This window comes from Pan paniscus, chromosome 8 (genome assembly GCF_029289425.2).
Source record: "Pan paniscus chromosome 8, NHGRI_mPanPan1-v2.0_pri, whole genome shotgun sequence".
NCBI classification, from domain to species: Eukaryota; Metazoa; Chordata; class Mammalia; order Primates; family Hominidae; genus Pan; species Pan paniscus.
Genome location: NC_073257.2, coordinates 112,854,258 through 112,879,707, shown reverse-complemented (window position 1 = coordinate 112,879,707; position 25,450 = coordinate 112,854,258). Strand labels below are relative to the sequence as shown.

The 25,450-nt window shown below is 52.9% G+C and overlaps 3 protein-coding genes across 14 annotated transcripts; 1 reads left to right on the top strand and 2 right to left on the bottom strand.

Annotated features, from left to right (window-relative positions):
• Positions 1–267: 267 nt before the first annotated feature.
• Positions 268–7,120, bottom strand: TWNK (twinkle mtDNA helicase). 7 transcript variants are annotated; one of them, XM_034931303.3, is made up of 5 exons: positions 6,780–7,120; positions 4,780–5,020; positions 4,122–4,229; positions 3,655–3,796; positions 268–1,479 (listed from the first exon to the last, which is right to left on the bottom strand). In XM_034931303.3, exons 1-5 carry the CDS (start codon positions 6,799–6,801, stop codon positions 1,159–1,161), a joined length of 834 nt encoding a protein of 277 aa, XP_034787194.1. In that variant the 5' UTR covers positions 6,802–7,120; the 3' UTR covers positions 268–1,158. The 7 variants fall into 7 exon arrangements, with proteins under 7 accessions (XP_034787194.1, XP_008949056.2, XP_008949058.2 ...); XM_008950808.7 differs by having other exon boundaries at positions 7,047–7,120; XM_008950810.5 differs by having other exon boundaries at positions 4,780–4,958; positions 7,047–7,098.
• Positions 7,121–7,213: 93 nt separating this feature from the next.
• MRPL43 (mitochondrial ribosomal protein L43) lies at positions 7,214–8,391 on the top strand. The gene is made up of 3 exons (XM_008950812.4): positions 7,214–7,347; positions 7,464–7,570; positions 7,685–8,391. The coding sequence occupies exons 1-3, from the start codon at positions 7,217–7,219 to the stop codon at positions 7,924–7,926; spliced, it is 480 nt and encodes a 159-aa protein (XP_008949060.2). The 5' UTR covers positions 7,214–7,216; the 3' UTR covers positions 7,927–8,391.
• A 651-nt stretch (positions 8,392–9,042) lies between these two features.
• On the bottom strand, positions 9,043–25,169 carry SEMA4G (semaphorin 4G). 6 transcript variants are annotated; one of them, XR_001338560.3, is made up of 16 exons: positions 25,067–25,169; positions 21,624–22,131; positions 21,383–21,531; positions 21,051–21,113; positions 16,933–17,031; positions 16,282–16,375; positions 16,030–16,143; positions 15,652–15,821; positions 15,399–15,568; positions 14,674–14,818; positions 14,322–14,544; positions 13,972–14,087; positions 13,668–13,843; positions 13,436–13,497; positions 10,303–11,355; positions 9,043–10,170 (listed from the first exon to the last, which is right to left on the bottom strand). XR_001338560.3 is itself a non-coding variant. In XM_008950814.4 (15 exons), the coding sequence occupies exons 2-15, from the start codon at positions 21,745–21,747 to the stop codon at positions 10,529–10,531; spliced, it is 2,532 nt and encodes an 843-aa protein (XP_008949062.3). In that variant the 5' UTR covers positions 21,748–22,131; positions 25,067–25,169; the 3' UTR covers positions 9,043–10,528. The 6 variants fall into 6 exon arrangements, 2 of the variants coding, with proteins under 2 accessions (XP_008949062.3, XP_057154960.1); XR_608298.4 differs by having other exon boundaries at positions 13,683–13,843; XR_010113207.1 differs by lacking the exon at positions 25,067–25,169 and adding an exon at positions 24,734–24,874.
• Between the last annotated feature and the right edge of the window lie 281 nt (positions 25,170–25,450).

Sequence of the window (25,450 nt, the reverse complement as noted above, 5' to 3'; positions counted from 1 at the left end):
ATGAGTACCTGTGCCAGGAATCACTCGAGATCCTCAGGGAAGTTAGGTATGAGGACAGATCATCTTGTCTTCCCTAGGCCAAGAAGACATGTAAATGGAAGGTGGGGTGTGAAGGCCCTTTAATGTCCCTGCTTCCTTGGAAGCCCACCGCTCAAAGGCTGCAAGCAGTGGGAGGGGACCCGTCCATTCCCAATCCCAAAAGGGAAATTCAGCTACGGACTGGGGAGACACCTGGTGGATGAATAAGAAAAAGCACAGAAACAAAGGCAATGGAAAAATTTTTTAGTAAAACTGGAAAAGGCTCTATAAAATGTCCTGACTCCAGCAGTCTTGAGGCAGCACACAATGGCATCAGTGTCTAGGTGGCAGGCACTCCGGGCTGACAGCTTCCTTCCATGGCTCTATGACCAAGCAACCCAGCCCGAGGCAGCTCCCACCAGTGAGGCCCTGATATTGCAGGGCTAAGCACCTAGGATCCAATTCTAGTACATGCCACCTCATGCTAGGCTCTACAAAGTGGGGAGCAGAGGGGCTTGGTACCCACTGTATCACCCTTTGACTTTGAAAGCCTAGGCTGGAGTTTCGCATGAAGTCCCCAATTCCCCTCCAGGTTCATGCGGCCTGACCTCACTGCCTTGAATCTGACCTGCTCATTCCTACCTCAGGGCTTGGATTTCCTTTTCTCTCTGCCTGGGTCCCCTTTGCCGGATGTTCACGTGGCTCTCTCCTTCTAGTTGTTTAGGCCCCAGCTCACATGCCCTCGGCTCAGAGACACCTTTTCAGACCACTTATCTACACTAGCCTGCCAGCACTCTATCGCATTTCTATTTTCTTTACAGCATTTTTCACTAAAACTAGGTTTTCTGCTAATTTGTTCATTGCTTGCTTGTCTCTTCCGCCAGAATGCATGCAGGCAGGGACTTTATCTCTCTTTTCAATGCTGTATATACAGGACCTCAAACAAAGCCTGAGCAACACAGTAGTTTCTCAGTAGTCTGCTACATTGAATTTTCTCACTATGGAAACCTGCTCTAGGTTAGGCCCCTCAGACTGAGAAGGGCACACAGCTCAGGACCACAGGATAGAGGAGCCCTCGCAGAGTTTTATGCTCCAGCCTGTCCTATCAGGCTCATTTCAGTGACCAGCTCTGCACGGCCTTCACTTTGAACGCTTGGAGGTGTCTGGCTGGTCAGGAGTGGGGGCCTGGCCTGAGCAAATCTCAGAGTTCTGTGTCGTAGCCCCCTTTTTGCCAGAAGAGGGCTTTTTGGCCACTGGTCCAGTGTCATCCTTGATCTTCTTGAGCCGGGCCTTGTTCTTTGGTGGAATGGAGAAGGTGAGGGAGTTCTTGTTGAACTCAAGCGGGAAGACACCTACATCTCCATCAAAGCGGTTCTTGGACACCTGCAGATACCGTTTCCCTGGCCCGGTTACCAGCTTCCTGTCCTGCAGGATCAGAACATTGTCTGCTTCCTGGCTTGCCTGGGGAACAGGGGGCAGAAGGAGAAAAGCAGGAGTAAGAGGACATGAGCAAAGCAGAAAGGAAGGCTGACAGGGCAGGGAGGAGTGATAAGAATGGGGAGAGGGGCTGGGTACAATGGCTCACGCCTGTAATCCCAGAACTTTGGGAGGCCGAGTCGAGTGGATCACGATGTCAGGAAATCAAGACCATCCTGGCTAACACGGTGAAACCCCATCTCTACTAAAAATACAAAAAATTAGCTGGGCATGGTGGCATGCACCTATAGTCCCAGCTTCTTGGGAGGCTGAGGCAGGAGAATCGCTTGAATCCGGGAGGCGGAGGTTGCAGTGAGCCAAGATTGTGCCACTGCACTCCAGCCTGGGCAACAGAGCGAGACTCCGTCTCAAAAAAGAAAAAAAAAAGAGAAAGAATGGGAGAGGGAAAAGTACTTCCCCCCATGACCAAAGCTCTTTGAACTACTGACCACGATGCTGGGGCCACTCAAATCTTTCAGTTCCCTGACAAGCTTGCTACTGTTTCAGACGCTGCCTGTGCTGTTCCCTCTCCTTCTCCACAGCGGGCCACCCCACTCAACCTCAGCTTCTTCTCTTTTAGGTCTCAGTCTAAATGTCACATCTCATGAAGGAGACCATTCTTTTTTTTTTTTTTTTTTTTTTTTTTTAAAGACAGGGTCTCAGCTGGGCACGGTGGCTCACACCTGTAATCCCAGCACTTTGGGAGGCTGAGGCGGACGGATCATGAGGTCAGGAGATTGAGACCATCCTGGCTAACACGGTGAAACTCCATATCTACTAAAAAAATACAAAAAATTAGGCGGGTGTGGTGGCACATGCCTGTAGTCCCAGCTACTTGGGAGGCTGAGGCAGGAGAATCACTTGAACCTGGGAGGTGGAGCTTGCAGTGAGCCGAGATCGCACCACTGCACTCCAGCCTGGGTGACAAAGTGAGACTCCGTCTCAAAAAAAAAAAAAAAAAAAAAGATAGGGTCTCACTCTGCTGCCCAGGTTGGAGTGGAGTGCAGTGGTGTGAGCACGGCTCACTGCAGTCTCAACCTCCCAGGCTCAAGCAATCCTCCCACCTCAGCCTCCTGAGTAGCTGGGACCAAAGGTGCATGCTACCATGCCCAGCTAATTTTTAAATATATATATATTATATATATATATATTTTGAGACGGAGTCTCACTCTGTCACCCAGGATGGAGTGCAGTGGCGCGATCTCCGTTCACTGCAAGCTCCGCCTCCCAGGTTCACACCATTCTGCCTCAGCCTCCCAAGTAGCTGGGACTACAGGTGCCTGCCACCACGCCCGGCTAATTTTTTTTTTTTTTTGTATTTTTAGTAGAGACAGGGTTTCACCATGTTAGCAAGATAGTCTCGATCTCCTGACCTCGTGATCCACCTGCCTTGGCCTCCCAAAGTGCTGGGATTATAAGCGTGAGCCACCACGCCTGGCCAATTTTCAAATATTTTTGTAGAGACAGGGTCCCACTACATTGCTCAGATTGCCAAACTCCTGGGCCCCAGCAATCCTCCTGCCTCAGCCTCCCAAAGTGTTGAGATTACAGGTGTGATCCACTGTACCCTGCCATTTTTCCACTTCTGCATTACTCTCTTTCCCAGCTCCATGTTTGTTCCATCATGGCACATGATTTGTGCTCCTTGCTCTGAATTCCCTAGGCCCAGCCCAGGCCTCGTATGTAATAGGCATTCAGTGTATCACTAGAAGCTCCAGGATTGGGCTGGTCCTGATGCCCAGAAGGCCCTCGCATTTATCTGATTGTCTAATACCCATTGTCTACCAAACCTCAATCCAACCTTTGTTGTCACCTCCTCTGGAAGTCTCCCAGATGTCTCAGGCTGACTCAGACATCTTTTCTCTTTGCTCTCCAAATACTTGTGCTGCCTATCATACTCTTATCATACTGAATTGCAATCACTGTCTTAATGTTTCCCCAGGAGAGGATGTGAGCTCCTGGGGGACAAGGAGAGCATAAGAACCAACTATCAGCCTTTGTATTTCCAGCACATATATTCCTCATGTCATGGCCCCAGAGGCATTGCCTCCTGCCTGTTCGGATGGACAGTCAAGATGATTAAGGCTGAATGAGGGCTGTCCCTGGTCACACCTACCCACTCTATTTTCCAAAGCTTGAGCTCCTCTAAAGGCCACTCACTTTGGCTGAGCCAAAAATGGACGCTGTCTGCAGTTCCTTGTCATCATCCTCTTTCCGGGGGTGAATGACCAGTGTCACATGGCAGTTATTGTCTGTTGCAAACTTCCGAAAGACCCCGATGATGTAGTCTTGAGCTGCAATCCTGCACCATCCCAACAACACAAAGAGCTTATCAGACACAGAAGGACAAGAACATACACATACTCTTGATCCATTCACATCTCCCCACAAACTACCACAACCCGCTCTACCTCCCTCTACCCAAGGACTCACACTCAGATCCCTGTCCATACATCCTGCTGCCATACCCCACACCTCCATATGATACACATGGGGGTGGTACGTGCCTGCACACATCTCAGAAAATAGGAGAGCACAGCATGTGTGCCTAGAGGCCAGCTGCCTGAGAAGTGTGTGTTGTATGTCCAAGCGGGCTCAAGCTAGACAAGAGAGGATGTCACCGTCACCTGTCTGTGGACAGCTGCTCGTGACCCATCATGAACTGCAGGTTGTCGATGATCACATGACAAATGTCATAGACGTAGACTGCATGTTGCATTGTATCTATTACAGTCCTGGGAAGAGGAAAGGCAAGGAATTTGACAAGTTGTCTCTAGACCACCCCAGGCAGAAGAACTAGCATCCTGAAAACTCTCTTGGCTGCCTCCTCTGCCCTTCTATTATTATTATTATTATTTGAGACAAGGTCTTGCTCTGTAGCCCACGCTGGAGTGCAGTGGTGTGATCACAGCTCACTGCAGCCCCAACCTACTAGGCTCAAGCGATCCTCTTACTTTAGCTTCTTGAGTAGCTGGGACCACAGGCATATGCCATCACCATGCCCAGCCTAATTTTTTAAATTTTTTTTATAGAGAGGGGGGTCTGCCTATATTGCCCAGGTTGGTCTCAAATTCCTGGGCTCAAGTGATCCTCCCACCTCAGCCTCCCGAAGTGCTGGGATTACAGGCGTGAGCCACTGTGTCCAGCCCTGCCCTCTCATTCTTTGAAAAACTCCAAACCTAAGGAGATGGGGGAGTTCCTACTGGAGCTGGAAAAGGAACCAAAGGTTCCTGAGTGCTGGGATATGTCTGGGAAAGCAAGGTGGCTGGAATCTGGGAGTCTCACCTGATGCTTTGCTGTCCATGGAAAGTCATGAAATAGAGGGGCAGGTCCTCAAAGCGGTCAGCCCAGTGATCATATTTGTCCAGTTGATCTTCCAGCCGCCCCTCGGCAAACTGTGTCAGCATGACCCGGGCTAGTCTCACATTGCTGATCTCGAAGCTACCCCACAGTGTGTTCACCCCCTGGGAACACAAATCCAGGGCATACTCACTGATGAATGTCGTCTTTCCACTGCCTGTTGGCCCTGCAGTGGGGTGGAACAGACCTGGGTGAGGAGGAAGTCCTACCCTTGAAACCAAGACATAGGTCAGGGCTTTAAAATTGGGGGGAAAGGGCCAACCTTCTTTTCAACATTGTCATGGCCCAAACCCACTTGCTTTTGTCACCTGATCTTCTGCCCCTTTACTCTAAGTAGTGATTTCTCAGAGGGTTACCTGTGAAGACCGTCAGCTCGCCCTTTCGATGTCCCTTCAAGATACGATTGAGGTCTGGAAAGCGGCTCCAGCGGAGGCCAGCTGCTTGCTCCACATTTGACAGTTCTCCTAGCACCTCCTCCCGAAGCTGCCGGAAAGATACGATGGACTTGTGCCAGGCAGGCAGGGCGGTACGAAGAATACGAGAAAGATTGAAGCCTCCGTTCAGGGCCTCCAGGGGACGGGGTTGCTGGTCTCCTGGTCGCACCAAGAAGCATCGTTTGGGGTTCAGTTTTCGTGCAAACAACTTGGCGGCTTCCCAGGACCGAAGGTCATCCCCCAACCAGAATACAATCCGCCGGAACTGTTCCAGGTAAGGGAGTAAGGCAGGGGGTAAGCAGGTCGTTCCTCGGGGTAGAGTAAGGGTAGGCAGCCCCGTGGACTGGTTCAAGGCCAGGCTGTCAAGCTCACGACTCGTCAGTACCACCTCAGCATCTCGACGACTAATCAGTGGTAATCCAAACAGATTGTGGTAGGCGCTGGGTCGGGGAATAGTGGTTTCCTCGTAGCTCACTCCATCCCCCTGGCATTTAGCCTCTAGGAGCTTCAGGCCTCGTAATCCTGAGCCCCCAGGGGAGAACCAAGGGAAGACAAGACTGCGAGCAGGTCGCAGATATCGCACACTGAAACGCTTGAGTGTGTCATCTGTAACCCTGGTAAGGCCAAACATTGTATCAGCCAGCTGAACCTCCTCCTGATCAGGCAGCTCCCAGAGAGGTATTGCTCGGTTCCAGATCCTCCGGACCTCCTCGCTGTCCTCAAATTCTGGTGCCTTGCTAAGCAGAAACCCCTCCCTGGCCCCATCCCCTCGCCCCTCCACGCTGGCCTGGAAGTCTTCCCAGCTCCCTTCTGCTAGGCTGGTCATGCAGAGAAAGCGGCCTGTGGTCTTGTCAATGAAGAGGCTGAAGGAAGTGGTAACACCAGTCTGGCCTTTGAGCTGTGAAGACTCTGCAAAGGGGCTCAGTGCCCGCAGACAACTGTGACCATCCTGGAAGGGGATCCCATGCCCCCGCAAATACTGGCGGATTTCAGTTACAGTTACAGGCAACACTGGCATATCCAAGGCTTGGAGAGTCTCCTTCCTGTAACGTCTGCGAGGAGGGCATGGGGCCAAGTTTCGGGGCAGGCCCCTCCGACCCATCCACTCCCCACGCAGGGGTAACAAGATACGGAGGGGGTACCCACTTCGGAGGAGGACCCACATTCCTAGCCAAATGTGGGAAGTCACTACTTGAAATGCCTTAGGTGCCTGGTTAGCGTGCCTTCACTAGACCAAACTCTAGGGATATCCCACGCAGCACTCTGCAGAGCTCACTCTAGGTGCATTCTTTCTCTCCATGAATTTCTCCTCTTCAGCCCCTCTACGTTGCTGCTTCACACATATGCCCATCTACACGTCCCTTTCGCGTCCACGTCCTTCTACAATGGCTCCCCCACCTCTATGGTCCGTTAGTTACTCTCCGCCACCTCACCTCTATGACCCTCTATACAGTTCCTCACTGATACAGTTTCTTTGCATCATCTTCTCACCTCTACTGCTCCTCCACAGCATCTCCTCGTCGTCCTCATTTCTATAGTCATCTGCATCCTTTTTGTAGTCCCTTTGCCCTAGGCCCCGACTAGAGACCCTCTTCCGCTTCTTCTTCCCCTCACTGGGACCTCAACACGGCCAGAGCACCCAGCACGACTCCCGCCAATCCCCCGGCCCAAAGGAATGCCCGTCTCTATCCTCCCCCGTGTCTTCACTCCGCTCTACTACTCCGAGCTCCGCCGCGCCGGCCCCCAGCCCCAGGTTACCACTTTTATCTCTCCCAACTCGCCCGCAACGTGAGTCTCCCGCACATGCTACTCGCCTTGACCTCGGAAGCAAAACTCCGGGAGCGGTCGTCCCGGAACCGGAAGCCTCGAGGTTTAGTCCCGCCCCCCTCTCCTCGCTGCTTAGGCTCCGCGGCCTCCAAGCTGTAGCTATGACGGCGCGCGGGACTCCGAGCCGCTTCTTGGCCAGCGTTCTCCACAACGGACTGGGTCGCTACGTGCAGCAGCTGCAGCGTCTGAGCTTCAGCGTCAGCCGCGACGGCGCCTCGTCTCGCGGCGCCAGGTGAGCCAAGGGAAGTGCGCAGGCGCGGGTCGGGGTCGGTGTGGAGGTGGCAACGACTCCCCGGGTAGGTCGCCCCCAGTCAGGGGTCATACTGCTCACTGTCCCGGGTCGCTTAGGGAGTTCGTGGAGCGGGAGGTGATCGACTTCGCCCGACGGAATCCAGGGGTCGTAATATATGTAAACTCGCGTCCGTGCTGCGTTCCCAGAGTAGTGGCCGAATACCGTGAGTGGGGCCGGGCTCGGGCTGGAGGGCGGGATCAGGGGCTCGACCCGCTATCCTCCTTCTCGCTTGGTCGCACCGGCCAGCTTCCACCCACTCTCACCCCTCTTCTGCCAGTTAACGGGGCTGTGCGCGAGGAGAGCATCCACTGCAAGTCGGTCGAGGAGATCTCGACGCTGGTGCAGAAGCTGGCCGACCAGTCGGGCTTGGACGTGATCCGCATCCGCAAGCCCTTCCACACCGACAACCCTAGCATCCAGGGCCAGTGGCACCCCTTCACCAACAAGCCGACCACGTTCCGCGGGCTACGCCCCCGAGAGGTTCAGGATCCTGCCCCAGCCCAGGTGCAAGCACAGTGAAGAGTAGCCCCACCAACTGCAGCCCCAGGCTTTGGACTGTTTCGCCAGTAAAGGTGGTTCTTCCCCTTTGGGATTCCAAGCCCAGGCAAATGGAACCCATCAATGGGCAAGTTGACAGAGCTTCTGCTTGGGATAATGAAGAGCTGCCTGTTTCTTTCCAGTGCCTGCTTCTGTGGGCAGTGACCTTGTGAACCACTCATTTTTATGCAAGTGGCATCCCTAAAACCTGAGATGAGGAAGACTTCAAGGGTTTTACAGGGCCCTTGTTTTTTAAATCCAAATTGATAATAATGATCTCAAAACACAGTGAGAGGTCTGAAGGCTGGCTTCTGAAGAATCCCTGATGTCTTATTGGAACAACCACTGAGCTATGGAGAGCTCTGCTGTGATGGGCTAGGCACTTTATATCTGTGTGAATACAGATTTATAAAACAGGTTAATAAACTTATCCAAGGTCACATTTCAGGTCTGTCTTCAAAATGTGTGCATATGTTAAGCACAAGCCTCAGTTTTCATTATTTTAAAACTAGACGCAGAACATATAACAACTGTCAGGTGGTTAGTATCAAAGGCCAAGTGATTAATATAGGCCTGACCCCTGAAAGGGAGAGGGGAGTGATTCTCAGACCAAGTCCTGGCTGACAAGCTTTCTCTGGTCTTAGCTATACATCTCCTTCCCCCCACGTCCCTCTTTGTGCAGAAATAAAATCCATGTCCCTTGAGCCAGCTGGTGGGGGGTGCTGAGAACCTTGGGGAAGGGCAGGAAGGCTGATATTAATGAGTATTTTCTAATCTTAGTTTAAAAAGGGGGGGTGGTGGGGAAATGAGAGCCAGGAAATGAAAATCTAGAAACCCCTGTAAGAATTCTTGAACTGTTGTCATTTTCTTGTCATGCCCTAACACCATGATCAATGAATAGTGTGAACCTTACTAAAGAGGCCTGTGTGCCTGCCAGGAGTCAGGATGGAAGCGGAGGATCCCAATTTCCTCTGCAAATAGTTGTATTGGGGAGCAGAGCCAATCCTGGAGGCAGATATCACCTTCTGTATAGGCTCAGGAGCCTGTCCCCTGGTGATCAGGGGTGGGCCCATCTAGATGAAGCAGACTAGTCATAGCTGTGGGGAAAGAGGGTGTTTATTAACCAACGGCAGGGGGAGGAGCTGAGCCCAGGCTCCCCACTCTGTCACATGCCTGTTCCACCCACCTGGTTGTAAGTGGGGGCATTCCTAAAGAAGTGTAGCCATTCTCACAATAAATACATTCATTGTGGGGTGGAGGTGGGAGAGGTTGGGTGAAGGGCAGTAAAAACCCGTGGGATTCCACGTTCTCAGCTACAAAAATAACAGTCATCCTCACCCGAGGGGAATGGGGGAGCTCAGTCAGAATTGATTGTCCCATATAGGCCTAGAGACTTCAGAGGCCCCTGGACCCTGAAAGTGCCCCGGTGAGGTAGGACAGGGGTAGGAGCTAAGCGTCCAAACTCCCAGCCTCTGCCCTTTGCATAGTTCCAAGAACGGGCTTCATGTGCCAGTTGAGACATCAGATTTCTCCTCCCTTTCCCTGCTGTAGTCTAGAGGAAGCAAATGCTTGATTCCTCCAAAAGAGAGGCTGGCTCATTGAGTGCAGTGTTGGTCATCCATCCTAGGGAAGGGCCTGTGAGGACAGTTAAATGGGAGGGGGATCTCCCTCTGAAATGTCCACGGACTAAACCCAACAGACAGGTCCAAGACAGCAAGGGGAAGCTCAGAGGTGCATGTGAGTGGAAATGTAAGCGCATGTGTGATACAGGTGTGTGTTACCACATGTGCATGGGGATGGGACATGCCTGGAGCTCTGTCTCTCATACTCTTGAGAATGACCAAGGAGAGTGGGGAGGCTGATTCACAAGGGCCACACAGGAAGGGAGAGGAGGGGAGTGATGCAGTCTTACCTCCCCAGGCTGGCCCGTTCCCAAGCTCTTGACAAAGAGGTCACCACATGGGGCTGGGGAAGAGGACCAGATAGGATGTGGCAATTGGGAGGGTACCCCAAGTCCAGAAGCAGGGATGAAACAGGAATGCACCAGGAGAAGGTGAGGGTGGGGGCACTGCAGCCCAGCCGATAAACATTCTTCCACGTGTGCATGTGAATGTACGCAGGGCTTAGGTGGCTGGCAGAGGTCTTGTCTGGTTTCAGGACCATCCAGCACACAGGGCCATGCAGAGGGTGGTGACATTGAGCCCATATGGACCTGCAGAGCCCTACCTGGGAGAAAGAGAAAGGGTTTGGGCAGATGAATGGAACAGGAGGATGGAGTCCTCACCTATAAGTGTTTAGGTTAGGGGATAGGAACTGGCTCTGGGTCTGCAGGGCACCTGATCCTGAGGGAGCACCTACCTCTGAGGAGCACCGATGGGCCTGGGCTGCTCACATGTGGGTCTGTGGAGACTGAGGAGGGGGCTTTGGCTGGGCCTGACTGGCCAGCCCTACAGGGACATCAAAAAGTTGGGAGAAGGGTATGGAGTGGGGGTAATGAAGGGAGGGTGGCTGTGTTAGGGAGGCAGTGGCCCAGCCTGGGACAGATAGGCTGGCTTGGAAGAGCATTTGTTCTGGGAGGCTGGGCTCAGACAGAGCTCTCATCTAGCTGCTCCACGAGCTGCGTGTGCTTCCTTTTTTCCAGGATGCGGCTGAGTTCCTCGGCGAAGGAGCAGGGCCCTGCTGGTACTCCATTGTTGCTCTGCCTCAGAAGCACATAGCTATTGCCATTCATCCTCCGCAGCCGGCTGGGCAGTGCCACCAAGCCATTGGTCAGCTCAGCCGGTGGCGGTGGGGGCGGTGGGGGTGGTGGGGCTGGGGCTCCCTCCCCAGGGATGATCTGGAGACAGCTGCCCTCCAGGCCCCCAGCCCCCTCATCATCACCCTCATCTTCCTCTCCAGGACACTGGCCTGAGACTGTCTGCAGTTGCACCACAGATCCTCCTGCCCGGCTGGCCAGACCCAGTGAGTATTTCCGTCGGCGCCCTCGTCTGCCTTCCCGCAGACAGGCCACATAGAGGAGGGAGGAGGCCAGGATGAGGCAGAGGCCACCAAGCGCGGCAATGGCTAGCACATAGAGCAGTCTCACATCAGGTGCCAACTGTGCCCCAGGTGTGGCAGGGGCTTTTGGAGCTGGGGCAGGAGTGGCTGGCCGGACCGTGAGGCTATAGGAGGCCAGCAGGGTGCGGAGGCCATTTTCCTCGGCATAGCAGCCATAGTTGCCACTGTGCTCAGGCTGTGCATCTGTAACCAGCAGCCCGTCCACGCCCACACGGTAGCCACCCTGCCCATCACTCAGGCCCATGCTCCCATTGAGTAGCCACAAGGCCCGGGCCAGGTTGGATGGCTGGTCACAGGGCAGGAGGACATCATCACCCCGGAGCACAGAGCGGGTCTTCAGTGGTGGTGGTGGCCCTGTGGGGTTTGGGGGAGAGGTCAGTACCAGCCCGTCCCAGGAAGGGATTAGAGATGGCAAGCCAGACTGTTCACTGCCAAGTCCCTGGCACCAAGCACAGAACCCAGAATCACAGTGACAGCTGACCCAGGCTCTGTGCTCATGCTTCCACAGAAGGTTCACGTTGGCCCTTCCCAGGAAGCAGGCAGTGCCTTGGGCCCTTTTCCATTCTCTCTCCATGCTCTCATCCTCTCCTGTGGTTTCAATTTCTGCCATCTGCCAGTAACTCCTAATCTCTACCTCAGACTTCTCTCCTGAGTGCCAGACTCGGATATCTACCATGTGCTGGGCATCTCCACATGAGGTCTCTTGGACACCTCAAAACCAAAGCTTTTCTCCCCAACGACACCAAGTCCTTTCCTTGAATCGCCACCACTGTGAATGGCACCACCAGCCACACAGTTGCTTAAGTCAGAAACCTGGGAGTCTCCCTTCTCTTTCTTGCTCGCCTTTTTGTTTTGTTTTGTTTTTTTGAGACGGAGTCTCATTCTGTCGCCTAGGCTGGAGTGCAGTGACGTGATCTCAGCTCACTGCAACCTCCACCTCCCTGGTTCACGCGATTCTCTTGCCTCTGGCTCCTGAGTAGCTGGGATTACAGGCATATGCCACCATGCCCAGCTAGTTTTTGTATTTTTAGTAGAGACAGGGTTTCACCATGTTGGCCAGGCTTGTCTCGAACTCCTGACCTCAAGTGATCCACTCGCCTTGGCCTCCCAAAGTGCTGGATTATAGGCATGAGCCACCGTGCCCGGCCCTTCTTCACGTTTGTATCTAACTGTCACTAAGATTCTGTTTCTGGCATCTATCTTAGACCTGTTGATTTCTCTCCTTCCATGACTCCTGGCCCACTCTGGCCCCATGTAATCCATTCTTCATGAGAGGTATTTTAAAAACACAAATCTGATCATGCCACTCTCCAGCCTAAAACTCTTCAGAGGTTTCCTATTGCTTTTCGGATAAAGACCAAAATCTTCAACATGGCCTTTGCCCACTTGTCCAGCCTATTCTCCTGTCACTCAAATGTGCCAGCCTCCCTCTGCCTGCTGCTCCCTCTGCTTGCATGTCACCGCATTACCCCATGTCCTCTGCTTGCCTGGCTAACTTGTGGGAGATAGTATAGTATAGTGACCAGAAGCACAAAGTCAAATCAGACTGCTTGGGGTCAGGTTTGAATTCTTTTTTCTTTCTTTCTTTTTTTTTTTTTTTTGAGATGAGATGAGGTCTCACTCTGTTATCCAGGCTGGAGTGCAATGGTGTGATCTTGGCTCACTGCAACCTCTGCCTCCCAGGCTCAAGTGATCCTCCCACCTCAGCTTTCCAAGTAGCTGGGATTACAGACATGTGCCACCACACCTGGCTAATTTTTGTATTTTTTGTAGAGATGGGGTTTTGCCATGTTGCCCAGGCTGGTCTCCAATTCCTGAGCTCAAGCAATCCACCTACCTCAGCCTCCCGAAGTGCTGGGATTACAGGCGTGAGCCACTGTACTCAGCCAGGTTTGAATTCTGGTCCAGTTTCTTAATAGCTGAATAAGTTTGAGCAATTTACTTACACTCCCTGGGCCTCAGAGAGGTCCCTCATGGGGATAATAATAATGGCACCTTTCTCATAAGAATGCTGTGACAGTAGATGACATCATGCATAGAAGTATTTAGATCAGTGTCTGGCACACAGTAAATACTTAATACATCTTAGCTGTGATGATTAACTTTTGTTCTTTCTTCAGATATCAGTTCAGTCATCCGATCTTCCTTGGGGAAATACCCATTACCGTCCTGAACCCTTGTCATCCACTACTTGGCTATAAGCTCCAGAAGTGACAAGACACTTCACATCTTAAATATGTTTCCTAGTTTATAATTCATTTGGGCAGTAAATGTTTGTTGAGCACTTACTCTGTGTCAGGCTCTGTGTTTGAGTCATCCTTACCAAATGTACATAGCCACAGCCACTCAGATACAAACATATACGTACACATGGCAGTAAATGGCAAAGAGGACAGTCTGCGTAGCTAGACCCACACTCATATGAGTCACTTACCTGTATCCCTGCTGCTCTCACAGCCTCGATTTCCTCTCTCTATGTCCTGTATCAGTGCTGTCCTGGGACAGAAGATCAGGTTTTATGAACAAGGGGAACTGGGTTTCAGTTTCCCAGTGAAAGGGTAGATAGGTCTGTTACTAATAACTAGCCCCTGCACTCCCCCAGTAGCTATCAGGCCTTCTTCCTCCACTCAGACCACATGTGACTGTCACCCCCCACCACTTCCCACCTGCTTCCCTGGGACCTGTTGGCTATGGTGGTGGCTGCCGCGCAGGCATGGGTGCCAGGGTCCCAGCCACAGTAGGGGTCTCGGGCCAAGATGCAGTCATAGCAGGATCGGTAGCGGGAGCAGCTGGAGAGTGGTAGCTGGATGACTCCGCTAGGAGCCCCCACATAGAGGCTGTGCTGGGAGCCAGATAGGACAGTTGGTCGGCAGCGCCCCCACTCATACAGATACACAGCCTCTGCCCAACCTCCCCACTCCCTCTTCCTATTTCAGCAAGGCTATATTAAGGGTCACAGAGAAGGGCTACCTGCAATAGAGAGATGACTAGATTTTCCACAGACTGGGGCTCCCTGAACACTTGTGTCTCTTCAATAATGTGCATCCCAGAGCCCAGGACTACGGCCTTGTGGATCCAGCCATCAGCTGGCATGGAAAGAGCAGAGAGTTAGACCCCAACTATGGGATCTGCTCTCAGCACCCTGCAAGAGGCCTAAATACGAACAGCTCAGGAGTCCTGAGGTCCAGAACAAGGACTCAGCCAGGAGCAGTGGACCCTCAGGACATTGGGAACTCCAGACTAGTCATGGCAGGAATTAATGGATTCAGAAGCATTAGTGATCAGGGCCAACAGGGATCAGGGATTGGGATCAGAAGCACCTGTGCCCAGAAAGAGCAGGTCATAGGTGGGTCCAGCAGGCGTGGTGACAGGTGTCCCTGTAAGGCGTGTGTAGCGTATGTTGCGCTTGAGCAGCAGGGGCCGTCCACGTGTGGGCACAACGGGCCGAGCCATCAGTGGGTGCAACTTTACAAAGTCCAGGACCAGGGATGGCAAGTCTTGGGATGAATTGTAGCCTTGGCTGCGCAATGAATCTGTGATACACTGGGGTGGGGGACGAAGGTGGTGAACCTCGGGACTCCACCACCTGCCTGCCCTCTCCACAAAGCCAGACCCTCTGACCCTTCCCTGGGCTCTGTCTACTCAGCACTGGCCCCAGGCCTGGGCACTCACCGAGCCAGGCCGGGGCTCAGGCACCCCACCCTCATAGCGACCCCAGCGCCGGGAACCATCCTGGTATTCCATATAGGGTCCTGCAAAGACAGCCTGGATCTCTGCCAGGTCATAGCGGCAGATGGCTGAGGCCTCCAGGGTCTTCCTAGAATGGGACATAGGGCAAGGGGGGTGAGTTACATGGAGTCAAGCCTGCCCCCCAACTCGTGCTCAGCCTGAAGCTCACTGTTACCCTGGCCAACCCCAGCTATAGTCCCACAGGGCCTCTCCTGTGAGTCAGTGGACCACTGCATTCATTCTCTGGCTCTAGCCTAGCTTGATGTGCTTAAAATTCTCACTTTGCCAGCACTTTGAGAGGCCGAGGCGAGCAGATCACGAGGTCAAGAGATCGAGACCATCCTGGGCAACACAGTGAAACCCCATCTCTATTAAAAATACAAAAATTAGCCAGGCGTGGTGGCGCACGCCTATAGTCCCAGCTACTCGGGAGGCCGAGGCAGGATAATCACTTGAACCCGGGAGGCGGAGATTGCAGTGAGCCGAGATCGCGCCACTGCACTCCAGCCTGGCAACAGAGCAAGACTCCCTCTTAAAAAAAAAAAAAAAAAAATTCTCACTTTGCAGCCAGACCTCCCCACAGTGGATCCTATCTCATCCTCATTGACCTCTGCTCCAGCCCCTATGCTGTCCGCAGTTTCTTGCCTCCCGATTGTCCCTGCACTGACCACTGTGTGCTCAGCGTGAAGGCTGCATAGAAGTGTGTACGGCTCGAGGTTTCAGCATCCAGGCTGCAGACCCCACGCAGTGTCTCATACAGTGGAATGTGGCAGATGAGACGGGCTTTCAGGAAGGAAGTCCACTTCTTCTGCAGGATCTTCTTCCCTCCCAGGTCTCCCTGGGGAGGTAGAGGCACGGGATAAGGGGCCAGGGTCAGAGGTCTAGCCTCTATACCCATGCCCCAACGTCAGCCCAATCCACCTTGCAGACACGAGCCACACGGGCCACACGGTGACTGCTGCGGCTCTGAGTGAAGCTGCCAGAGCCCTCCTCAGTGGCACGCTCCGTGAAGAAGTAGTACACCTTGTCATCATCACCCACTGCACTGGCCTTGCTCTCCCGCACGAGGACGGAGAACACAAACTCCGCATCTGTGGGTCAGGCAGTTTGAGAGGCTTTTGAGACAGGCTGGGGATTCCTTTCCCCCACTCTGAGGCTGACCCCTCACTTGACAACACACAGGAATGGAATGGACAGGCTCACCTGGGGATTTGGGGGTGGGGTGGTCAGCTGGCCAAGGGAGTAAAAATGAAGAAATAGTCCCCTACCCCCCATCATCCTGTGCCTCATCCTCCTAACCATTGAGCCAATGCATTGGTGTCTCCTCAGTTCTCAGGGAGTGTGGGTGGCGGCTCCGGCGGATGTCAGGAATGCTCCGGAATTCATACCTAGTGGCTGTGTAGAGGCCTCCATCTGGCGTGGGGACATTCCAGGCATGAGAGACATGTCATATACAACAGGGCACATGACATATACATGGTGGCAGGTCCTAGAGATGAGATCCACATCCTAAAAATACCATGTCTGTGATAGGGAAGAAGGCCTGCTCACCAATGATGAGGCCTGTGAAGCCACGGGCTGGGTCATAAGGACACTTCTCCTTCCCCTCCTCGAAGCTGGTTGGCAAGGTGAAGGCCTCAGCATCCTAGGGAACAAGGAACCAGCAGTAAGTGGTTCAGAGGACAGGCAGGGACAGTGGCTCAAAGTCAGATCAGTCTGGGGTCAGGGATCAGGGATAGGGGCAGGTTGTATGGCAGATGCACCTGACAGCAATAACTTAAGCATCCCCTGGGAATGACCTTATGGCCTCAAAACAATGTATGTTTGGAGTTCCAAATCTGCAAGTGGCCAACCTAGAGATTCACTCCTTATCTATGAAGAACATCTGAGCCCCTAGCCCATCCTGTGGAACACATGCTGTCCAGGGGATCAAGGCCCTTTGTTTTGGGTTAAATGAAGTTTGCCAGGTGGAGGTGATTAGGGGGAGGATGCTAAGTGAAGATGCTATAAAAACTGCATGGTTTTTACAAAGGGGAATGGTTCTCCAGTGCAGCCCGCCGCCACTGGACTGCCCTGTATGGAAGTCCCCTTAATAAACCATCCGTCTCCTTCACTGGCTCTGAGTCTCTTCTTTGGCATCTCGAACATGATCCCATCCCTAATGAAGTCAACAGAGATCTGGCACAACACAGGTATACTCACAATGGCTGCACAGAGGGGCTGGAAGGCGTGAGTCCCACATGCATAGAGGTGGGTAGAATTGAGCCGCTGCAGGAACCGCACATGGTTAAAGCACTCCGTCTGTGGGATGAGGTGGAGAGGGCTGTGAGCCCCCTGCCTGACTAGAAGCCTCCTCCATTAGTCTAGCTTTGTAGTTTGGTTCTTGCCCCCACCCACAGGACAAACGGTTCTTTCCAAGATACCTGTGATCCTTCTCACTGCTCCAGAATATTTCCTGGAACTCACTGTCCTTGGCCTCCCAGTAACATGACCCTATTTCTCTCCTCTGTCCCTCAGATTACCTGACACCATTCTGCCAATATCTCCTGTGTCTCTTGCAGTTCCCTCCACCTCTGGTTCAAGAGCTCCCAGGGATTCCACCATCCTGAGGTGCTTCTCCTCTCCCATCCAGCTCCTTCTCAGCACCTCTTTCTATTCTTGGAACTCCTGCCCTCCTCGCTGGGGTGATACAACCAAATCTATCGCTAGATGCCAGCTCGCTCTCCACCCGATATCCCAGGGATGCTTCAAACTCACCTTGTCAGAAGCCAAGTTCATCCCCTCCTCCATAGCCTACATCTTTCCTAAACCTGTTTATCCAGTCTTTCCCACCTCACTTCATCCAACCTACGACTCAACCTAGAAGCCAGGAATCATCCTTGCTGCTTCCTACTTCCTCACCCCCACATTCAGTCCCTCTCCACAATTAATTCATTGTCCTAAAAGTCTCTTGACTTGGTCCACTTTGACTCCACCACCAGCACCCAGTCCAAATGACCACCATGACCTCTTCCTTAGACATCTGCAGTTGCTACCTGATAGCTCCTCCCAACCTTCTCTTTTATAAAAACAACTTTATAAAGCTATTTATTCAGTCAATGAATACATGTACATAGTATAAAACTTAGAAAGTACAAAGGGGTATGTTATAAACAGGGAGTCTCCCATTTATCCCTGTCTCCCAGGTTGCCTGCAAAGAAGACTGCTGTTACTATTGTCTGAAGTTTCCTTCCAGAGATATTTTACCAAACAACACACTTTTGCTACTCTCCAACCACTTTCCAAGGGATATTCTAAAAATGTAAACCTAGCCAGGTGTGGTGGCTCACACCTATAATCCCAGCACTTTGGGAGGCTGAGGTGGGAGGATCACTGGAGCCCAGGAGTCCAAGACCAGCCTGGACAACATAGCAAGACCTCATCTCTATGTGGTGGCATGCACCTGTAGTCCTAGCTACTTGGGAGGCTTAGGCAAGAGAATTGTTTGAGCCCAGGAGGTCGAGGCTGCAGTGAACCACTGCACTCCAGCCTGGGAAACAGAGTGAGACCATGTCTGAAAAAAAGTCAAGTGGATCACACCACTGTATCGGCTCATCAGTGACCTGAATATAGAGTCCCACATGCTCCTAGCCCTGTGTGATGGGACTCTGCCCATTCCTCTGGTCTCACTCACCCTACTCCAGCCACACTGGTCTTCTCTGCCTGTCAAATGCCCTCAGCTGCCAGCCTCTTGACTCCTTTGCCATGTTAATGATTCCTCCTCTTGCCTGTTACCCAGGGTTTAAATCCATACAGGCCTCTTTGTGTCTCCTCCTGCTCCCTCACCTGGTACAAGCCACTAGCATCTGTCCCCCATCTCCATAAGCCTGCTCAGGCCCCTTCCTCTGACCCAAATGATGCCCCCAGCCTCCTCACTGCTTTTCCTGCCTCCAGACTCACCCTGTTTTCATCCATCCAGTGCCTGGGGCCAGATAAATATTCCTAAAGTGATGTTTCCCCAAGATGTTTATTTATTTTTTTAATTTTATTTTTTTTGAGACGGAGTCTTGCTCTGCCGCTAGGTTGGAGTGCAGTGCATGATCTCAGCTCACTGCAACCTCCGCCTCCTGGGTTCAAGAGATTCTCCTGCCTCAGCCTCCCGAGTAGCTGGGACTACTACTCGCAACACCATGGTGATGTGACTGGGACTACTACTCGCATGGTGCATCACCATGCCAGGCTAATTTTTGTATTTTTAGTAGACACAGGGTTTCACCATGTTGGCCAGGCTGGTCTCGATCTCTTGACCTCATGATCCACCCGCCTCGGCCTCCCAAGGTGCTGGGATTACAGGCCTGAGCCACCGTGCCCAGCGGATGTTTACATTTTTTAAAGGGGGGTAGGGAGGAATTCTCTGGTCAAATAACTTTGGAAACCACAGGTGAAACCTATCTTTACTGGGCTTACTTCCTAGAGCCTGAAGGATGTTGCTGTGCATTGTGGGACTGGGCATGTAGTGTTTCCCAAACTCATTTGACATTTAAACCCCTCCTTTGAAAATTAATGTTCCTCAGAACATGCTTTGGGAACTGTTCTATAAAGCCTTGCTATCCAAAGTGTGGTCTGGGGACCAGCAGCATCAACCTCACTTGGGAGCTTGTTAGAATTGCAGACTCTTGGGCCCTTCCCCAGACCTACTAAGTTTAGCACCTGCATTTATAATATACCTGGGTGATACATTAAAGTTAGAGCCTCTGAAGTATCAAATTGTGAGGGTGTTCACTGTCACAGAATAAAACCCAAACTCCCAGCTGGGCATCTGTGGCCTTCCATGACCTGGTTCCATCTGCCTCCCCAGCCCCATTTTCTACCTGTGCTGCACCAAGAGGCAGCCTTTGATGGAAGCTCTTGGAGATGCCTTTTTAAACGCAGCTATCCCAACACCACCCCTGGCCCACCTTGGCCCAGTGGATCTTGGGAATTTTTTTTTAATTATTTTTTATTAGAGATAGAGTCTCATTATATTGTCCAGGCTGGCCTCGAACTCCTGGGCTCAAGTGATCCTCCTGCCTTGGCCTCCCAAAGTGTTGAGATTACAAGTGTGACCCACCATGCCCAGCCCAGGGCCGTTTATTTTGTAAAAGCTCTCCAGATGGAGCCATTACCTAGCCAGACATGGGACCCCTGGAGACACCCTATTCTTTAGCTGGAAAGGGCTGACGCTTCATTAATGCCTGTCCATGGAATACTGGGTATTTGACCTATTCCTTGACCAAAGACTCATTTTTCTCATCTGCAAAATGCAGGATAATACTATTTCATAGGGTTATTTTAGAATTAACTGAGATAATAGCTAAATCATCACTTGCTGTAGATAGTTGCTGACTTAACAATGGTTCAATTTATTATGATGGTTTTATTGGTAAGTAACCCATCGTAAGTAAGCATCTGTAGAGGTTACTTACTGTTTTTTGTTGGTTTGCTTTTTTGAGACAGGGTTTTGCTCTGTCATCCAGGCTGGAATGTGTGGCTTAATTATAGCTCACGCAGCCTCAACCTCCCAGGCCCAAGTGATACTCCCACTCAGCTTCCCAAGTAGCTGGAACTACAGGTGCACGCCAGCATACTTGGCTAATTTTTGTATTTTTTTTGTAGACAGATCTCGCTGTGTTGCCAAGGCTGGTCTTGAACTCCTGGACTCAAGCTGTCCTCCTACCCTCCGCCTCCCAAAGTGTTGGGATTACAGATGTGAGCCACCGCGTTCAGCCTACTTATTGCTATTTTGATTATTTGGGATCCCAGAGGAGATGAAGGTGCCACTGCGGGACAAACTAGTAGGCCACCAGATGGTTGAATTAGAAGTACTGTGCCCAGATGCCGGGGGCAATGGCTTACATCTGTAATCCCAGCACTTTGGGAGGCCAAGGTAGGAGGACTGCTTGAGGCCAGGAGTTCAAGACCAGCCTGGGCAACATAGCAAGACCCTGTTTCTACAAAAAATAAAACACTTAGCTGGGAGTGGCATGTGCCCGTGGTCCTAGCTACTCAGGAGGCTGAAGTGGAAGGATCCCCTGAGCCCAGGAGTTTAAGGCCACAGGGAGCTATGATCATGTCACTGTACTCCAACCTGGATGACAGAGTGAGATCTGACCTCAAAAAAAGAAAAAAAAAAAAATGCTGTGCCCATGGCTTGCCACTCTGGCAATACTTACAATGTTTACTGTGGTTGCTGAGATTGACTGGCAGGTCTGTACCTACCCATCTGTGTCCCCAACAATCCTGGCATCCCTGATTGAGGAAGAAGGGGAGGAAAGGAGCTGGGGACAGGGCAGACCACATACCTGGTTGTTTTTCCCTTTTTGATGACATTTGCTTTGCATCTCTGGGGAGGCTTCCCAGTGGATCTAGTGGAGGCAAAGGGAATAGGCTGATGCACTGACCCCAATACCTATTATTCATAGGACCAGGCAATAGGACCCCACAGAGTTGGGGAAATTGGGGTGGGGATCAATTTCGGGAGGAACACTGAATGCAAGGAACACCTGGGCTGGGAAGGGCAGTGCTGTCTGACTAGGGGGCTATGGAAGGCTGGCAGGGTTTTAAGGAAGTTGAGGTCCCAGGGAGCTGGATAAGCATAGAGACCCTCTGGGTGGTCCAGGTTCCAGGGCCTGACCTCTTTGTGAGCCCCATCTCCTATGTCGTTGGCACTGAGAGAGAACAGGGCACCTCGGGCTCCCACCAGCAGCCTTGCTGAGGCCTCCTCCAGCAGCAGTGTTGAGTAGTTCTGGGCTTGGCCCTTGAAGTGCCGGGTCCCAGAGAGCTCTGGGGAGAGCAGGAACAGTGAGCCCTAGTTCTGGGGTGCCTCCCCACCCCCAGCCCTGGCTTCTGCTGCCTTTTGAGGTTGAGGGTCTAACCTTCATAGGGTATGGTCATCCGAGGGGTGGCATCTAGTTCTCTAGACGGTCTCCGCAGTGAGGGTCCTGGGACTGCAGTTGCTGTGAGGATGCTGAGGAGGAGGGGCCAGAGCCTCCCCCACATCTTCCTGGGGAGGCCCAGACTAACAAGACCCCCAAAGGGAGCCAGAGTCACAGGTTGTGGGGGCGGGGAATGGGAAGCACAGTCACAGGGGTCAAAGTCCAAGGAAGTCACTTGGAAGGTCAGGGGTCATAAGGTCATAGGAGTCAAGGAATCATGGGGCCATGGGGGGTCCTGGAATCGGGGGGACATGGAGTCACAGGGTTGTGTGGCCATGGAATCCCCAGCTAAGAGGTCAGAAGGAGGGAGGGATCACATGCCTTTCTGCATCAAATGCAAACTCCATGGTGAGAGGGAGTTGTGAAGTTCTAGAGGGGTTGTAGGTTACTGATGGGGTCACCCTGCCCCCGACAGTAGAGCTAGTCCTGGTTTTCTGAGGTCCGTTTTCTGAAGAAAAAACAGGGGGAAAAAAAAGCCCTTTGATCTGTATGTGGGTGGAAGATGGATGGCGTTACCCAGACTTCAGGGGGCACTGAAAGAAGGAGGCCCAGCATCCACAGAACGCCCACGCCAGGATAGACTCACAATCATTCTGTCTATCCCTTTGCTCTGATGCAGGAGGCTGGGGTGGAACTTACCTTCCTTACAAGACCCTAGATGCCCACAACCCGAAACCCAAGGTCATGACCCTCTTCTGGCCAAGTCAGAAGCTCCACTAGGCCCTCAAGTCAAAGGAGCTGGGGTTCTTGGAGAGAATGCCTGCTTCTCCCAACAATGAGATGCAACTCGGTCAGCAGCTGCCCCTGCTGCCTGCGGGGGTGCCTTATGCAGGAGGGCCTAACCAGAGAGGTTTAATGGGCCTTTGTTTATTTTGTCCTGCTTTCCCTTTGTTTTTTCTTTTCCCTGGCCTGAGAGCTCCCTCTGGAATTTCTCTTTATAACTTCTTGGTATTCCTCTCCAAGGGGGTGCACATCTCTGCCCACGCCAGTCTGTATTGCACCCTCTGGCTAGGCATCCACACGTGTCCCTATCTGCAAGTAGGCATTCACAGGCATTGGGGTGGGTACCTAGGATCCCCCTGGTTGCACAGGTATAATGTCTGTGCAGAAGGCTGTAGTGTGCAAGGCCAGTTGAGACATAAGCAACGTGAAGAAGGTAAATGATGGGATCCCTGAGTCCTTGGCCCCTCCCGACACATCTTGGACCCTCCCTCAAGCCAACCAGTTGGGGATGGGATGGGGGTGGGTGGCAGGCCTCTCCCAACCCCTGTAACAGGCCTCCTAATCACCAAGGGGTTCCTTGAAGAGTTCCTGGGCTGGGCGAGGTGTGGAGAGACCTAATACATTCCATCTCATCAGCCACCCACAGGCAGGGCCAGAGGGTGCCACTGGTGCCTCCTCTCCCAGGTCAAATATTAACTATCTGGCCTTGGAAAGAGGGGAGGAATCAGGAACTGGCCAGAGGGATAACAGGAGCAATTATTCAAGAGGTAAAGGTCAGCACTGCAGGGGCAGAGCCCTGAGGGGTAGAGTCAAATATGAAAGGGAGAGAAGAGGATTCCCTGACCCTGAAAGGGCATAGGCTCCCTGTTTGGGATCTGGGACAGCAGGAAGCTTCAGGCAAGCTGGCCATGCCCCACCCCTCCCTGTGGAGGCACACCTGTTTACCTTTGGGACCTCCTATTTGCTCAGTGCAAAAGGCATGTGTGTGGGGAGCACTATGGCTAGGAGGAACATGCCCCAGGTTAGAGGAGCCACTCAGTGTGGTGCATGTCACACTTATAGTTTAAGAGTCACATGGGTGACTATTAGGAAGGTGATATACATGCACATGGGTGCACACACACACACACGTTCACAAGGAGGACTGTGAACACGTGGATTCACAGGGGTCATTCACACATATACTCACAGGGAGTTTTGTGCACACATATGCTCATACAGAGGGCCACAGCCACAGGTAATCATACATATTCACATGTGACGTTGAATTTACATGCCCATCCATTCAGCAGGTCACACAGCCTCAGACATTGAGGAGAGATAAACCCACACATGTGGGTTTGTGTCAAGGACTGTGCACCTATTCAACAGGAGGGTCCTATACATACACATGTATGTGTAGGGACATGCACACAAACCCATTGATATAGTGGGCCAGGCAATCATGTTCACAGAAGGGTCAAGTACATGTGTGCTCACACGCAGTTCTTGAACACACAACTACATCCATGCAGAGACAAGCACACATGCATACAGGGGTCCAGTTTTTGCCATAGGCTTGGAGGCTGCTAGTGTCCACTGGGGTGAGATGCAGAGCAGAACCCTGCCTCTGTTCCTGAAAGTCCCAATTCTAAGGCCCAATTTCAAGTGTGTGTTTGTGTGTGGGGGTGGTGAGGGGGTTGTGTGTGTGTGTGTGTGTGTGGTGATGGGGGAGGCTTCTGACCTTGGATGGGCAGATGGGATGGGTGCATGAGTCAAGGCCGCTCTACAAGGGAGGGAATGGGAAAGTAACTCAGGCAGGAGGAGGCCCCTAGCTTTAGCAAAGATGGAATGGAACGCATAATTTAGTACTCCTCCACCCCGATGTATATTGCGGTTCTAGAGGTGGGAGACGGGCTGGAGCTCTCAGCCCCCACTTAACCTGTTGGGAGGGGGCGGGGCTAAGTGGGCGGGGCGGAGCATATCACCCCTCCCTTCAGTGGCGAAGTACGGGTTTAAGGTCTCCAGTCCACGCCCCACACTCCACCCCAAGTTCCACAGTTCGGGTTCTTCCCCAGGGCCAGCCCCCTGAACTCTGATCACCTTTCCTCTATTAGATCTTGGGGTGGAGGGAATTGGGGAGGAGAGACCCTTCAAACAGGATCAATGGAGGATCAGCAGGCTCTCGACCTTCTTCATCCCAGATGTCCACCTGCCTAGTGTAGGCGGTATTTCCCTCTGCCTAGTAGGATGGCGGTCTCTCCTGGCTTGAGAGAGCCCCTCCCCTGGGACCCCCTCCCTCCAACATCCTGGACAGTCCGCGGTCCTCTCCCTTCGTCAGGTCTAACCTCAGTCTCTACTGCTGCAGCTCGAGGACAAGCTCTCCTTCGATCCCGCCGGACGCCGGGAGACGTGACCCAGATCCTGGGGAACACTGTTCGCCACGCGGCCCCCTCCCCGCGCTGGTCCCCGACTCCGTGGTGGCCGGTTTGCACCCCGCGCAGCCCGAGGCCTGGCCCGCGCCCCTCTAGAGCCTTCATGCAGGACCGGGGGACTTGGTGGTGAGAAAGGCCTGGCCCAGCTTGGAGGGTAGAATGGACGTGGGGGAGGCCTTGCCCGACCCCCGGCCCGCAGCCCCAGGCTCACGCCAGGGCGCCGCCCGCACTCCTCGCCTTGCTCACCTTTGCGCTCGGATCCGAGGCCATAGAGACAGCGACGCGCGGCTCCGCGGCCCCACAGCACCAGCTGCGAGAGGAAGGGGCCGCGGCTGGAGGCGGGGCGGGGGGGGGGGGTGGAGGCGGGGCGGGGGGGGTGGAGGCGGAGCCGGGGGTGGGGCGGGGTCCTGAAAGGCGGGGCCGACTGGGTGGGGTGAGGGGAAGGTCGCCGCTCTCTTCTTTGCGCCCCCTACTCTAGCACAATAGAGGCGGTTTGAGGGCGAGGCTCACACACAGCCTTCGGCCATCGGGCGACCCCCCACCTCTAGGCGCTGCGGCCCTGAAATCGCCCCCTGATGGTGGCCTCGCCACCCCGTGCACCCTCCACATGCTTATAGCCCGTCCTCTCCT

What these genes read in the sequence shown, in the direction of transcription:
- TWNK (XM_003825479.5), bottom strand. Translation starts at nt 6,453, where the DNA reads ATGTGGGTCCTCCTCCGAAGTGGGTACCCCCTCCGTATCTTGTTACCC. An exon ending in CGAGCTGACGGTCTTCACAG is followed by an intron (nt 5,021 to 5,210) that starts GTAACCCTCTGA and finishes ACCCCACTGCAG; the next exon opens with GGCCAACAGGCAGTGGAAAG. An exon ending in CATGGACAGCAAAGCATCAG is followed by an intron (nt 4,230 to 4,779) that starts GTGAGACTCCCA and finishes TCCTCTTCCCAG; the next exon opens with GACTGTAATAGATACAATGC.
- MRPL43 (XM_008950812.4), top strand. Translation starts at nt 7,217, where the DNA reads ATGACGGCGCGCGGGACTCCGAGCCGCTTCTTGGCCAGCGTTCTCCAC. An exon ending in GCCTCGTCTCGCGGCGCCAG is followed by an intron (nt 7,348 to 7,463) that starts GTGAGCCAAGGG and finishes CGGGTCGCTTAG; the next exon opens with GGAGTTCGTGGAGCGGGAGG. An exon ending in CAGAGTAGTGGCCGAATACC is followed by an intron (nt 7,571 to 7,684) that starts GTGAGTGGGGCC and finishes CTCTTCTGCCAG; the next exon opens with TTAACGGGGCTGTGCGCGAG.
- SEMA4G (XM_008950814.4), bottom strand. Translation starts at nt 21,747, where the DNA reads ATGTGGGGGAGGCTCTGGCCCCTCCTCCTCAGCATCCTCACAGCAACT. An exon ending in CTTCACAGGCCTCATCATTG is followed by an intron (nt 16,144 to 16,281) that starts GTGAGCAGGCCT and finishes TCCCCACGCCAG; the next exon opens with ATGGAGGCCTCTACACAGCC. An exon ending in TAGTCATCTCTCTATTGCAG is followed by an intron (nt 13,844 to 13,971) that starts GTAGCCCTTCTC and finishes TCTGGCTCCCAG; the next exon opens with CACAGCCTCTATGTGGGGGC.